The sequence below is a fragment of the Harpia harpyja genome, chromosome 2 (assembly GCF_026419915.1).
Source record: "Harpia harpyja isolate bHarHar1 chromosome 2, bHarHar1 primary haplotype, whole genome shotgun sequence".
NCBI classification, from domain to species: Eukaryota; Metazoa; Chordata; class Aves; order Accipitriformes; family Accipitridae; genus Harpia; species Harpia harpyja.
In genome coordinates, this window is record NC_068941.1 from 56,509,136 (window position 1) to 56,525,166 (window position 16,031).

The 16,031-nt window shown below is 38.5% G+C and overlaps 1 protein-coding gene across 5 annotated transcripts in view; it reads right to left on the reverse strand.

Annotated features, from left to right (window-relative positions):
- Window positions 1–16,031, reverse strand: part of SLC7A2 (solute carrier family 7 member 2) — a 59,954-nt gene that overhangs the window by 20,422 nt on the left and 23,501 nt on the right. For 2 of the 5 annotated variants that reach the window (XR_008234114.1, XM_052779953.1), the window contains exons 1-3: window positions 7,740–7,865; window positions 2,020–2,410; window positions 606–761 (exon numbers count right to left, since the gene is read on the reverse strand). Coding sequence is in view for 4 of the 5 variants with exons in the window: in XM_052779953.1 (XP_052635913.1) it covers window positions 606–761; window positions 2,020–2,395 (532 nt within the window). In the remaining variant the exon portion in view is untranslated. Of the gene's footprint in view, window positions 1–605; window positions 762–2,019; window positions 2,411–7,739; window positions 7,866–16,031 lie in introns of those variants that run through there. The other 3 variants (XM_052779955.1, XM_052779957.1, XM_052779956.1) reach the window with 2 other exon arrangements.

Sequence of the window (16,031 nt, forward strand, 5' to 3'; positions counted from 1 at the left end):
AAAGAAACAGAACGGAGTGGAGCAGACATGAAAGGTTTACTCAGGTTTCAAATTGGTCTGCTGGGGCACGCCAGTACCTTGGAGTGCCCTTTAGCTCAAACAAGTTCTAGGCTAAACAACTCTTTTGAAGACTTAAAAAGGGGAAAGTTATTTTATACCAAATAAGTTAACAATTTAGAGAGAAAAAAACCTTACAAATACCCACTATATGCACAGTGTGTGATTTAAGGAGACAAGTCACATGACCAAACTACAGAGTTTCAGGGTCCCTCTGAAAGCATTTACCAGTGATAAAGCCATAAAAACCACACAGAATTGTATAATTTTCCTATTATCATCAATCTCTATTATGGGTTTTATAAAAAAAGTACTGACAAGTGGTTATTTCATGTCTCAGCTTCAACAAAAGTAAAGGGTACACATGAAAATTTGATTATATACATTTAATTCCCAGAGTCATTGTGTCAATACACAAATGCGCATCTGGACTTCTTAGACATTATTAAGGTATTTCTGGTAAAACACAAACTACACTTTAGCATTTTTGTCTGTAAGAAACACTCTGACATCACAACCAGCATAAATGAAGCCATATATTGTCTTACCTGATAAAAGTAATATAAGGAATACAGCAAAGAAGTCAGGATACTCTGCTAGCCCAGAGTAATTCATTTTGAAGTAGGTTCTGAAGAAATGACCAATCTGTTTTCCAAGAAGTTCATCAAAGGTACCACTCCAGGCTCTCGCTACACTTGATGTACCTTCATAAAATACATGCATGTTTAGGATGTACAATGGGATACAGTTACTTCTACTGAAAAAGAAATAAAACTAACCATGTTGCTACTTGCATTTAAAGAAGCAGAGCTTGTGTTAAAACAGTGATTTTGTTTTGCTGAGGAATTTTAACATTTTAGAGTTTTTCTACATAGTTAAATGGTAACATATTATTCTACAACTAAAATATACAAAGTTGTACTTTATTTATTCCCAAAATATTGCAGAAATTATTTCTGTATCATTTATACCTGATGTCATTCTGGAAGACACTTATTTCTAAAGTTACAAGATGGTATATGTTAAACAATATAAAGCAATGTAAGAAAGCAGTTTAAAAAAAGAACATGAAGGAAAGTTTGTCCACCTGGAAGTAAAGCAAAAAAACACTCTCAAGATTTATGTTGCTAGTGTTAGTATTTAAGATTAATACTTTCCTCTGGTAAAGAGTGCACGTGGCCACAGCTAAATACAACCTTACTTTTACAACTCTCCTATTATGAAATACACTTCAATACAATGCTCGGGCATATTGATTTTGTAGTGATTTTGGCAACAGTCCTGTAGTTAGGTATACATATACAGTTAGGCATGCTTATACACAATATAACGGGCACTTGGAACACATACCTCTTGGAGAAAACGTTTCTGAATCAAAAAATATCATCTCTGCTAAAGCACGGAAATAGTTATTTGAATATCTGCCATATAAGCATTGATTTTATTCAGATCTGGTCAACTTTGTATTTTATGGGATTACGAGATAGGACACTATTTAATTAGAATGAGGCTATAGGAACAAGTTAGTACTTAAACGTCATGATTTTCTTGAAGTGAGATACTATAGTGATGGGGTCCTGTAAATGTCCTTGCTGTGTATATACAGAAAAAAAATGTTTATTGATTTTACTGAAATTATTCTTGCTGGCCAAAACCAGCAATGAAATCCCGTTTATTCTTATGCATCATCACTGAATTGTCTGACAATTTTCATACAAGGTATGCAGTTCATGCTGCTGAAGACACACTGTTTACAATAGCATCTTGCAAAAAAAACCTGTTTCCAATGGTGATGCACAGGAGGAAATAACCTAATCAAATTACTTTGGTTATTTCATCTCAGCAGGAGTAAAAAGCAATAGTAGCTAAGTATAGAGACAGGAAAGAAAGACAGACTCAAATCTGTATCTTATATCTGCTGTCTCAGAAACCCTTGAGACCTGTGTTTGTTCTTAAGCTTACCTATAACATAGGATAAAATGAGGTTCCAACCAGTGATAAAAGCCCACAGTTCACCAACAGTTACGTAAGTATACAAATATGCAGACCCAGTCTTGGGAACACGAGCACCAAACTCAGCGTAGCAGAGACCTGCCATCACAGATGCCAGCGCAGCAATGAGGAAAGAAACAACGATGCTAGGTCCAGAATCGGATTTGGCTACTTCTCCAGCAAGGACATAAACGCCAGCACCAAGGGTACTTCCTACTCCCAGGGCTATAAGGTCCACCGTTGATAAGCATCGGCACAACTTGGAGTCCTCAAGACTTTCACCACTGACATTCTTCTTCCGCACCAGACACCGAACAAAGGACAAAGCTGGTCCACAGGGCAACATGGTGGATGTAGAGCTCTGAAATAAAAGAAATAATTAAGGTACGTAAAAGGTAGCATAGACACTGGTGAAAAACAATGAAAAACCATATTTGCATAAAGAACTTTAATCACACCTATTAATTAATATATTTACACTCTTCTGTGACATTAAATTAGCTGGCATGTGCTTTTAAATAATATCTCAAAGAGGCAGCATTAATGTGCAACCTCTGTCTTTCTTTACCTATTTGTTTGAATTGTATTGTTGATGACTGAGAGTTTGGTAAGAATTAAGTGATACCATCTGCCATCTCCCCAAACTGATGTTCGTCTTTGCAACTCATACCAAAAATGTCTATGCTCTGCTCATGATTTGTTAAGTGAAACCCTCCTGGGAACTGAGAAGCTTTTTCATTTAGACAAGATATTTTGCTGGTAGATTCCTCCCCAGTCTCTATCAGTTTCCTCAACCACTAAAGGGCATTTCTACTCACAACAGTTCAATCCTCTAACAGCAATGACTTTGCATCAAGATGGATAGCTCACTTAACAGTGTTTGATCCTAGAACAGAGTCAGAAGCAAGAAAACTGCCATCCTGATACGAGATTGCTTGAAAAAAATCCCCTTAGGTATGAAAAAGAAAAAGATATCTCTGTGCAGAAACATTTTCTCCCCATTCCTGTAATAGCTCCCCAAGTACACGCAGACATGCCGTTTCTGTATTCAAAGAGCATTTTTTAAAAAAAAAAAAAGGTCTCCATTCCCTTTCAAGGAAAGGGAATTTGATAAAGGATAGTGAATGAAATTGAACAGCTCTCGGCAGTGATGCTTAATGCCCATTAGAAAGGTGATAGCTGCCCCAGGACAGTGGAAGGAGGCAAGACAGGCAAGTTTCCAAAGCTCTGCTGCAATTAGGCAGTCCTTTCAGCCTGACAGACTCCCGGAGACAAGTATCTGCCCATGGTATGTAGATTTCATCCACTGAGGAGATTTCACACATCAGCTTCAGAACTACAATGATGTGCACGTCAGCAGACAGAAGAGATCCATAAGCTCTTCCGAGGGGAATCAACATTGAACTGTTCAGGCAAAATCCCCTGCTGTAGCTCCTGAACTCTTCAGTAAGAGCAGGCTTTCTTTGGGCCTGAGGCACTCCACTCCTCCAAAGCCAGGTTTGTCTATCCTGGGTGGTATTGACAAGTATTCCCAAGGCCACTATGTCTTTTTCCAAAGCTATAGCAATCACTTAGGATGTGATATTAATATCCTCTTTAAGCTGTAGCCCATGGCAGCAATGCTCTTGTGACTCCATGCCCTTCACCTTAGCAATTCCACTGTTGCAGAAATGTGGCATTATTTTAAGGAATTATTTCCCCATCCCCCAAATGACAGTTCATTTGGTATTTCATTAACAGGGAAAATACTCTGGCAGACGTTGTTCTCAGAACACTAAAAAGTTTCCAAGACTTTTGTTATTCAAGGGGCATCTCAGATTGCTCTGCTCTTTGCAATTTGGGATGAGAAGTCCTGAAGGTTGTAAAGTCATCTATTGCAGTGGCCAGCTGGGTGATATTATGGGTTTCTTTGCTGAGAAGGAATCCTTGTGACAAAATAGGAGGTTTTTTTCTGCTTCTGCTTTCTCTGATTCTTGTGGAGAGGACAGGAGGCTGGTTCTTTCTGGCCACAAGCCAGTAAGATGAAACACCAGTTCTGACTCAAACTCACCCTTTCTTTAGCCTTTAAAAACTGGAGCACAACCAAAACCAACTTCAAGATACAACTTTGTGTCTGTAGAGAAAAAAAAATAATCTCATACGCATGAGAAATGTGTCTTTTTAGGTATACCCATCCTAACGTGGACTTGATGAACACACATCCTTTTACGACGACCACTGCAATCCAGGACCACTGCAATCCAGAACATCTTACTGTACTTACTATACTAGTTTCCTATACTTACTATGCAGATATGTATAATAATGTCTGAACACTGCTTCACAACTTCTGTTGCTGTGTACCAAGTGCAGCATTGTACCTCAGACATGGCTCCCTTTCAGATCTGGCCGAGCCATCCCAAGACTCCGGTACTGATCACTTCATGCTTGATAGGAAGGTGCAGCAGGAAGAACTGATGAGCTTGTGAGGGTATTTGATCTCCACACAGGACCAAACGACATAGGTAAGTGGTGACAAAGTGTCTTCAGAAATCACTGACAAGTGTAACCTTTTTCTGAGGTGTGCCTTGTAAGACAGATCCTTCAACACAGACCCACTGCAAGAGAACAACCTGGGCTCTGACTCAGTGCTGATGTGTGCTGACTCACAAGCATGGTTTATCCTAACACTGTGGCTGAGCACATCTCACACTGAAATACTAACCTACAGAAACAAAGAAGGTAACAGCTGGGTGTGCCTTTTGGTGGCAGCATTGTCCTAGATAAGCTTACACTGACTGCAACCACACACTTTAAAAGGGTCTTATTCCTGCACCGGCATGATTGGGCAAACCTCACGGTTTCCTTTTCTGTTGAGGTCTGGGACAGAGAGGAACATGAAGCAGGGTAAGTGAACACGGGAAAAAATGCTCTCCCCTACTTTTTGACCAGCAGGTCTCAGTATTTTCCTAATTGCTCCTTTTTACTTCCTTCTTTCCCCGCTGCAGTCTAAGCCTGCCTCACCCTAGCAGGCGGTTGTGGCCTCTGCTTCCTCTTCACCTCTGCTGCCATGAGTTCCATCAGCACTGGCCCGGGCCCCTGCTGAAGGTCCTGCACAGCTGATGAGCGCTGGCTCTTCTCTGAGCCTTCCTGGGGAGGCACACTTGACAGCTTGGGAAATGGGATTTGGGGTAATATATTGGGTAAGCAATCAAGAAGCAAGTGAGCTCTCCTAATGCTCTGCTGCTGACAAAGCTCACAGTGCTTCTGAGGCATCTCTGAGGCACCTCTTCTACATTTCTTAGAGCAGACTTGCATACCTGCCTGCCTTTGAACAACAGCATTAGGCATGTAGCCTGAAAGTGCAATCCGTCAGGGTGGGCCGAGTTGTTCATGCAGTTTAAGCAGAGTAAAGATTGAATCCTGAGCTTATACAGAGTTTAAGCATAGGGAATTAGTTATAAGAAACCAAAAAGGAAAATGCCCTTGCACTCACTAACAGTGTGCAGTTATTTCTAATGAAGGTGAGGAGCACACCCAACCTGTTGCTTCTCCCATGCATTCAAACCTGTGCTAGGCTCCACTTCAGTGAAGTCTACTTTAGAGAGACATTTGTCACAAGCAAACACCCATGAAGTCCATTTGTCACTGACCTTGGCATGTTCCTTTGGCTGTGTACAACTGAGGTGGCAGCTCTCTGGCTCTGCATGCGCCGGGTCACTGCACTTCTGAAGTCACTTTTGGACTAAGTTTTTCTTTAGCTACAGATTACTCTATAACACGGAATATGCCTCCAACAGTCCTCCGAAAAAGGGAGGCCCCAGTTCAACTGCCTTAGACTTGAGGACCAATGTTCAGCCCATATTCAAACCTCCTCCTTCCTTGAACGCATTCCTAGAAAGAATCGCAATGCCATCCACATTGCAGTTTACAGTTTTACCCCTTCAACTGCATGCAACAAAGAGACAGGCAGGACAGGAGGACTTAATTTAGACAGCAAAGGAGCTGGAGAGGTCTATCTAACATAGCGGGGGGGAAACCCCAAAAGCTTCCATGACTGTCTAATGGGCAGTCATGGTATTTGTCAGAGTACCTGAATAAGCACAGATATTTCTCCAATCCCTTTTGTTCTTCATTGTCTTGGGTTTTTTTCTCTACAGTAGCTGCTGATAGACCCTTCTTAATTTCAGTCTTTCCTGGCCAGTTGTAAACTGGATAATTTACTGCTTGACCACCACACATCTGAATGCTAATTCAAGAAGATGGGTTCAGCTTTATCATTCATACCAGCATTTCCATTCAGATAGATATCAGCAACATTTAATGGTTGTCCATTGTTAGCCCTCTTCTAGCAGGAAAAGTTTGGTGTCAAAAAACTTGTAACTACAAACACAATGCAAGGGAAAAAGTCTCCATCTGCAAAGTTTGTATTCATCTTTAAAATTGCTTTGACTGCTTCACAGTCATGTAAAATCTACCATTTTTGCAAAGTATTTTCCATGTAAAAATAATCTAACAACCACCTACCCCAAAACAAAACACAAACAATAGGTGGGTATTGGAGCAAAGAAGTAACTTATATCATGTATTGCCACACTCTTTCATTAAAATAATATTTTAATTTAATTACGTGTAATAAGTTAGTACACATCAAACCCAGACTACAGGTGGGAAAACCCAAAGTTTTGCTGCAGTTGCCATTCAGCTTTTCCTACAAAATTTTCTGTTAAAAGCTCTAATAAAAAAGATATAAATCTCATATGGAAAGCAACTGTTATAATGCAATATAAAACCTCTGAAAGTTTTAATACTGTTATTGAGATGTATGTTTAAAGATTCCTGAAGCAAAAGTAACTTAAAGATATTTTACTTATAAACTATTTTGTTCAATTAATATTATGTACTATAATATACTACAAATTTTAGGTGTGGTACTTTAACATTTTAAACAGCGTACCAATTACGGAGAAAATACTCCAATAAGTCTGTAACATATTGAAAAGGGGAAGATATAAAAATATACTGATTAGATACAGATTAATTTAGAGTCTTCCTTCAGCCTCATTTTCCTGAAAAAAACTGTAAAAGTTTATATTTTATATTTTCCATCTGTAGAATTTATGAGAAAATTTCTGTTTGCTCTTAAGTACATTTAACCTTAATCAAAATTGCAGTATTGCATTGATTAGATCTGGTGCAATAATATATGAAAGTAAAAGAATTCAGAGATGAAGCGAAATGAGGTATAGTCTATGATTTTTCTGTGTGTGTACACACATGCACAGACAATACATGATTTTACTGCAAGTGTCCTAAAAGTTGATGTTGTGCCCAAGACTTTCACAAAACTCCTAATGCCTCGTAATATTTAAAGTAGTGTACTTAAATAATACTTAAAGCCCTAAAATTGGAAAGCAGCACCTGTAACAGAAGTCTAATATGTATAAAACAGAAAAGGAAAGCTTTATCATCCAAAAGCAGAAACACCTTCCAGCAGACTGGGAAGGAAAACATCAATTGCATCTTCTATCTATTAACACTGTAATTTGCACTTTGTCAGAGACACGATAATGCTGTAAGGTAAACTAAATGTAATACCACATAGCACAGCTCTTGCTACTTAAAAAGCACATACGTTAAAGGCAAAGTTTCCTAAAATAAGCTACATTGCTTTCAGGTTGCCTCTTTCAGCAGTAAACTTCATTACAAACCTGATTCAGAGCAACTTCTGCTGGGCAGACTTCTGCTCCTCTTACCCAGTCCCAAACTTCTGCAGTCTTAATGGAAGAGTAATGACTGAAAGTGATTTTATTAAAATATTTGCTTTAAAAGCCAGCTGTAGGTGGTGTGAAAGCTGTCGGTGCTGAGGGGGTGGAGGCTCAGCAGGCCGGTGATTGGAGGGCTGCTAGCCGGCCAGTTATTTGCCCAGCTAAGGCAGGGAGGGAGAGTCTTGCTGCTGTCCAGATAAATCGTATCCACTGTCTTCACAACACAAAATCCAACTGGAATGGCATTTTCTACATTTAAACACACCTATGTGCTTGCATACAAAACACACACTGTAGTGAGGGTACCGACCGCACACCCCCCATGGACTCCTTTTACACATCCTGAAGGAAAAGCAAAAATGTGGATGTCAAACTTGGTCTCCCACTGCGAAAGCAAAGTTATCGCACTGCCCTTGTAAAAAATAAACTGGCTTTGAAGCATATTTAAGGATACTTTGTAATGCTTTGAAACCTGAATGCAATAGCGTAGCATGAAAACTGCTTTGGCTAAGTACATTTCAGAAGAATATAAATAATTTGAAAGGTATTGCTGTGGCTAGAAACAACACAGAAGACAGTACATTTACAGAGTGTGGTTAGATAGAGCCCATTCTCTTGAACTGGGGAAGATGCAGCACATACCTGTTCTCCTTTATGTGGCTTGAAATGTAAGAATGCTGAAGACTGGAATTAGAACAGTCCAAATATTCCTGTGACACAACCAATAACTAACCCTTAGTTTCTTATAAATTAGCTTCCAGAATAAACCAAACCTCAATGGATAACGTACAGCTGTATTTTTCGTTACTTCCAATGGCAGACAACCCCACCCCAAACATGTAGTAGCATTTCCAGTCAATATTATTCACAGCATATTTTTTCCCTTAAAACACTTGTGTTTAAATATCTCTCTTTTTGTTCAGAGAACACTGAAAATATGAGCCTTGCAGAGAAAAGCCCTATGCTTCTCATCATTAAAAAGTCTTTCCTAAGACAATATGGAGGAAAACACATGTAGTGTGGCAGCCCCCTGCAACTTGCTCTCAGCTTTTAGTTTTCCCCAAGTGTAAAATCTGCCAGTGCTGCAGGAGCACAGAAGGCTCCTCTTCCTTCCCTCATGAAAAGTCCTGCTTCCTGCGGCCATGTGCGAACTACAAAGACAACCTTCCCTCAGCTCTCCCGGATCCAAGGAGAAATGCCTCCAAGAAGAGTGTGCTCCACAGGGGTGGGCCATATTTCAAGACCAGGAGTCCAGATGTCATTTCTTACATTCTCCAAGGCTGTTTTTTTCTTAAAGTGCAAAAAGGTGTGAAGAGAAAAGGTCTTGTTCATTGAAGCTCTAATGATAACAATACTCATTCTTCCCCTCTTGCTGACCTCATGCTTGTTAAATACAAACTTTATCTCTTTCACAGTTAATACCTGGTCAAAAGACAGAAACAAGAAGCTATGCTAGAGGTGCAAGCTGCTAAACAGGTTAGGTTTCTTGTGTGGAAATATATGGAGATTACTTTTAAGGAGCATCACTCTCAACCATTACAATATCTAGGCATTTTTTTTCCAAACCATCTATCTCTAGCAAGTCTGTGAATGACTTGAGAATTATTCGTGTAGATTTTAGTTAACATCCTCAAGACCAGTTCTGAATCATTTCCAACCACATAGATCCACTAGGAATTGTTGTTAATGCATAAATTAAGGGATTTATTGCTTAATCATGGAAAACATCCCTTCCACTTCAAAAAAAAAAAAAGTAGAAGATGTAATTGCTTCATAATCTGCTGAATACAGAGACTCCATTTCTACTTGACTTCTAAAAGTTATCCTTCCTCAGGCATACCTTCCCACAGTATAAGGGCAGGATACCCCCACAGAAAAGCTGAGTGTGAGACTAGCCTGGCAGTGGTGTTCTACTTCAATCGCTTTCTGGTAGACTCCTTCCAGGTTAATGATGATGCACTGTACCGGGCTGATCTATGAATTTCTGTCACTCCTGGAGCTGGAACTACTTTCTGGGGTATCACCATATGTAAATAATTCTGAAGTGGCTTTATTAATTATTAATAAAAGAAAGTTCAGCAGGTCAAAGCAAAAAAAAAACCCCAACCAAAACCAACAAACCAAAATCAACCACCCCCCCCAAAACAAACAAAAAAGCAAACCTTGACAGCTACTGTCAACTACTTTCTAAATGTGGTCATAAAACTGAAGACTATGCAGGCCATATAGATGTGGTCATAACAGGGGCATGTGCCCAAATTTAAACAGCGGAATTGGAATTCTGTATTTCCAATAAGGTAGAACAAGCTTAAGAAAGTAGTTTAATTTCAAATTTGCATTTCTGTAAACATATTAATTCCCTACAATCCTATTTCTTCCTATAGCATCTATAAAACACCTATAAAATATTTTATGGACATTTTCTATATATGCATGGTTTGTATTTGTATGTACACACATTTCAAAACCTTTTGCACTGTGCAAATTTAACACACAGCCAGCCAGGACACGTTGTTATACTCACAACAAGAGCAAGACAAACAATTCTTGGTATTAAATACACAAACCTGGTCAGACTGAAGCCAACAGCAAAATTCCAAATTATATCATAGGGGTCAGGATTTGATTCAAAATGAAGACTTTGAATTAGGAAACAGGGAGAAGTAGACAGTAATGACAGAATGGGCTAACCCTTCCTCTCCCAACAATACACAACCACAACACTACAAGGATTGTTCACACTTTTCCACAATAAATATTTTAGGGGTGTCATCTTTTTTTCTGGATCTTTTTTCACTACCCACTGCAATCCCTAGCACTCTTTCAAGTTAGTCACTGTACAATTAAGAAGAAAAAAACCCACCCCTCATTATTTCACAGCAGAGCACCATCGTTACATCTTACATGGATTGACTCCCCAAACAGAACAGAAATATAACCATGCCCATTATTTCTCTGGTTTAAGTTTGTCTGCAAGTGCCATAACATATATTGCAGTCACCATATTTAACTACTTTATCTAATATACCACATAAAACAATCCAGTGAATGTACCATAAGGTTTCTAGAATTTGCAAAAATCCAATTCCAGTACATCTCACTGAAAACTGGAAAATGAGCAGTTATTTACTCATCCATGTAACCGGAACATCTCCAAAACTTTCTAACTTTGAGGCACCAGCTCCTCTGGGATTGCCTCTTCAGAAGTGGATCTTCCTTTTATGGAAAATGCCAGAAACAAGATTATAGTAACCCAGATTTAGTATTTACAGGATCCCTCTTTGCTTTCTGCCTCTCTTCATTTTTAATCTTGACCTTATTATGGTACAGATTTGTTACAGACACTAAAAGTTCAAATCCTTCAGGGGCTGTATAAATCAGTTCAAAATCTCATCCTCATTCTTTAAATTAACAGTAGAAACTCTACTGACATCCATGGGGCTGGAAAGTAACTCGCAAGTGCACTTTCTGGTTCCTTCGGACCTATCACCTGAATGTGATAACAATTCATCCCTGGTAACACGGGTAAATTTATGGATCATTACAAAGACAGATAGGAGCTGCGCTGCTGCGGTTTGTTTGATTTTCTAAAACTTAATTCTGGGAACAGGAGCACACAGCAGCTACAAACCTAGAACGGTCCCTGGCTCCTGGCCAAGAGGCAGGGAGTACACTGGCTGGTGAAATAAAATAGCTTGCATCTGTCCCACCTAGATCTACAGCACCATGGGGTAGATCAGTATGTCACCACTATGGACTGTTTGGTTCAGAGGCCCTGTGGACACTCAGTTTTGTGTGTGTTTTTAGTCATGCATACTCAAAACTACAAGAAGACCATATTGCTACCCAGCGGACTGGCATTTTGTAGATTCAGCTGAAAGGTGTAGTTGTATGCCTCAGGGTGTGTGACACAGCAGCATCAGAGAGGTGTTCATGAAGGTACAGGGTCTGGTGGGGTATCAGTGAAGGATGCCAGATCTGAGGCACTTTGGACAAGACTGAGCATAAAGAGTGCTGTCTGGAGGCAGCTACCTGCAATAGCAATAGCATACCCAGCTTCTCTCTCCGAGAAAATTCTTGATTCTCTCCAGAAAAGAGCTGTGATACATCCACTCTGTGTAATCCACTTTTGCTATTGCAAACAAACAGTTTGTTTCCAGTTACAAATCCAACTGTGTTTTGACCAACAACATTACTTTATAGCTTAGTTTCTGGCTTTAGAGACTTCTGCTTCTTAGCAACTACATCACACTTGGATTAATCTGAAGTGGCTCATCCAACATTTCTCTGACTTGGATACTCCAAGGACTTTTGCAGCACATTCTTTCCATAAAGAAGTTGATCAGAAATTATCTTCTTGCCATGAAACAGCTGACCACATTAGAAGGAATGAACTAAAAGAGAAAACTATTTTATTTATTTTCTTTTCCTATGGAAGGCTAATGTAAGACTTTCTCTTACAGTGTCAAAAGAGTATGAACATATTTTCATAGAGTTATGCGGAAATTCATGCTCAGGGAATTTTAAATTAAAAAAAAAAAATCCCCATTAATTTATGAAACTCTTGCACAGACTGAAGCAAAATACTGCAGAAGCCCAAATGACAAACTGGTTAAAAGCTGCTTTGCTGTTGACTCTGGCTTGTCTCACAGATACTGCCTCGCCGCTACGGGCCAAAAAGCTGTGGGGTTTTACATAACTAGAGGTGCTAACTTTGCAAAAGCATATCCATGCGCTTGCCCATATAACTTACTCATACCACACAGAAGTTAAACATGAACAAAAGTGTTTGCAGGACTGGGGCTTTAGTGAACCATTGCAATCCCTCAGTGGTGCTCTGCACAGTACGTGCTGCTTTGCCTTGGAAGTCAGGACTTTGCAGCCAACTGTAACAAACATAACTTTTGACATGCACAAGAAAAGAACCACAACATGGTTTGTATGGTTTGTGCAGCTCTGATGAGATTTGAGAAGATGTACTAGTATTCATAAAAGGATTCATCAAGTGCCAGCAAGAATCTTTTCTATGTCAAGATAAAGTAATTAGCATTTTAGTGGTTCTGAGAATAAAAATCCAGATTACAACAAAAAAATAAAATTAGTGCAATCTATGTCCTAATCTACATAAGATGATCACAAACATCTTAAGAGAGAAAAAGAATCTTTATAAAGCTCAACAGTAATGTAGGCTATCTGTATAATGTTATGACAGGATCATTTCTGAAAAGAATAAGTTACAATTCAACACTTTTTAAAGGGCTTCCTACTTAACAATTCTTTCAACTTTTCTTTAATATTTCTCTTTCACTTTGTACTCAGGAAGAAAAATACCTCAAATCCTGACCTTCTGTAAGAGAAATGTAATACATTCTACTGAAAATAATCATACACTATTAGACCAATACAGGCATGAAGAATAAATCTGCAAACCTGCATTTCATATGTAACAAGAAGAAGGGCTACATTGGCACAAATTCCTACTAGTTATTTTGACCCAGGAATGAGTCATTTAACCTAATATTAAGCATGTCCCAAGCAGCTACTAGCTATCATTTGTTGAATTCCAAATATTCCCAACGGTCTAAAGAAAATGTTTGTAGTGCTGACTCACAGTACTGTCCCCAAGTCTAAAATCAGAGTTTTGGAGAAGCCTTGGAGAAGGAAAGTAACTATTTAATGCCATACTGTCTAGAAAAAAAAAAATCCACATATTTTTTTGACCCAAATCCACACCTTGAATACAGGATAAATATAAATAGGAAATTCAGATAGGAAAATTTGTAATGTATGCAAAGAAGAGCCAAGAAAATCAAAGTTAAAACTAACACTTGATCTGTAATTGAAAATAAAGTGGTATGCCATGCCTTGCCAAGACGGAAATGAAGCAGTCTCGCATCTCCCCAGAGATCTGGGAAAGGAGCATTAGATGCGGCTCCACACTGCAGCTTGGGAAGGAGCATGAGGAAGGCACCACAGGCCAGTTGAGGCGTGAGCGCACATCTTCATCAGGGGCATGAAGTTACAAATGGTCTTTCAATAAAAGCAAGGAGAAAGATCTACCAGAAAACAAATTATTAAGACATTGTGCATTTTTTGAGATGTAAGCTATTGGATAACATTCTGCTTTTCCATAAGGCTGATGGAACTCACAACATTTCAAACTAAAGCAAACTTTAAAAAAAGTATTCCACTTCTGACAACAGTCCATGTTTGAGCCAAATGTGTGGTAACATAATACTGAACATATATTTTTTCTTCTAATGGCAACTTAGGTAGGTAATTAGACACATTTCATAGCAATTATCCTAGCCTATGTAAATACAACTGACATTTTAAAATAGTACTTAAATCTCAAAACTTTTAAATAAAACAACTAACCAAGCTTTTTACTCAAATAATGGGGCTCTAAGTTATTTATTATTAAAAGTTATATCATTATTTACAAAGATAGTACTTTTTTAGTTGTTTTGGATGTGTTTCCTTTATAGTTTTTTAAGGTTGCCTTGTTCTAGTTATCACTTTCTTCATTGCATGAATTGACCAACTGAAAATTTATTTCCCAGTCCCATAATATAGGACTGTCATGCTTCAACTTACTCTTTTTACCACCAGCCAAATAATCTCCTTTCTCAGTTTACTTGGATTTTTTATTGTTGCAGGAATATTTCTGAGGGGGTTTTGATTTTTTTGGTTTTGTTTTTCTTTAAAAATCTTTCAATTGGAAAGGCTAAAAGTGTTCTTTTTTCCTGTATCAAAAAAGGGAAATCTTTCCAGTTACCATCTTTAATAAACATTCAGCTTTCCTATTAAAACCAATTTTGTCCGGAAAATTTCTATTAACTCCATTTCTACTTCCTTCCTGAGGTATGTCATTAAGAATCATTTTCCATGCCAGAAAATGCCTGCAAAAATAATATGAAGGTTGCTGTTTTTATTTACTCTTTTTTAGGCTGTTTTTAATCAGTAACAGGGCTTTACCTCTCACCCCGTGGTTACTAAGTTTCCATGACAGCCGCTTGTGTAAGACATAAGCAAAGGCCTCTTACAAGCTAACATCAGACCAATTCCATCTATTCTGTCCTCTTCAAAACCAGACCAAATAAAAAAATAAACGCCTGACAAACTAGTAGAGAAGTATTTACAAATACAATCAGGGAATATTTTTTTTCTGTGCTAATAGGAAGATACGAGCAATGACTTCAGGATCAAAATTAAATCCCAACCCTTTCACTGCTGAAAATTGTATTGATCTGCACAAAAGCTGATGATCCTCTAAAAGGGACTGAGGCACTGATTTTAAAGAAGAAATCTTGAGAGCCCTTTCACATGCCTAAACTCCTGAGGTGGCTTCTAAAATTTCCATAAAGTCTACATATTTTTTTAATGTCTTTGGCTGTGTGCTCCTGTGCGCTTCCACAGGGGAGCCACAAAGGGAACAGCTCAACAGGCCAAAAAGTAGCCTAATTTCATGGTGCAAGAATGGAAATTAAGCAAAGAACTAATGATTCACCTCATTTTTTTTCTCCCTTCCCAGGCTCATCTGGCTGGTTTGATGGCAGAAGTGGTATCAGCTTCAGGGGTTCCTGCTCCTCTGAGGTTGCCCAGTCCCATCCCTAGGTCACAGCACCTCTCAGCCCATTTGACCAGTGCACCATACACTAATGGGCTCCAGTGGGTCTTTTTTTTTAAAAAAACAGAACAATTAGTTTTCTGTATCAATTTATTGAAAATTGTTTAAAATAAATCAATTTTATATAAAAAAGTAGACTTTTCCCCCTTTTTTATGGGGGTCAAGGAAGAAAGAACAGAGAGTAGAGGAGAGAGAAAGGATGAATGTATCTAATCTAAGACTAAAAGAAATCATGGATGATACTGGAAATATCTTTGCTTACAAAAGTATCATGGAGCAAGGGAAGGGAAGGAATTCCTATTACACATCTTACTTGTTTCTATATGAATTTTTACGGCACATGGAAAAGATGCCATCTTAAAGGGATTACAGAAAAAAAAGAACTAGGTCATCTTATCAAGGTGCCACAACTTTCTCAGCATGGAATATCTAAAATTAAGTACGTATTAATTATCTGCCAATCATAACAGTTTTTAAAAGCCAAGTTTGCTTTCTCTTGCTTACAGAAATCCAAGAACTAGATTCACATATTGTTTATATTCCATATTTCATTTATCTTAAGTCAAAGGCAGTAAGAATTAATTTAAGAGATTCTTACATAAAGG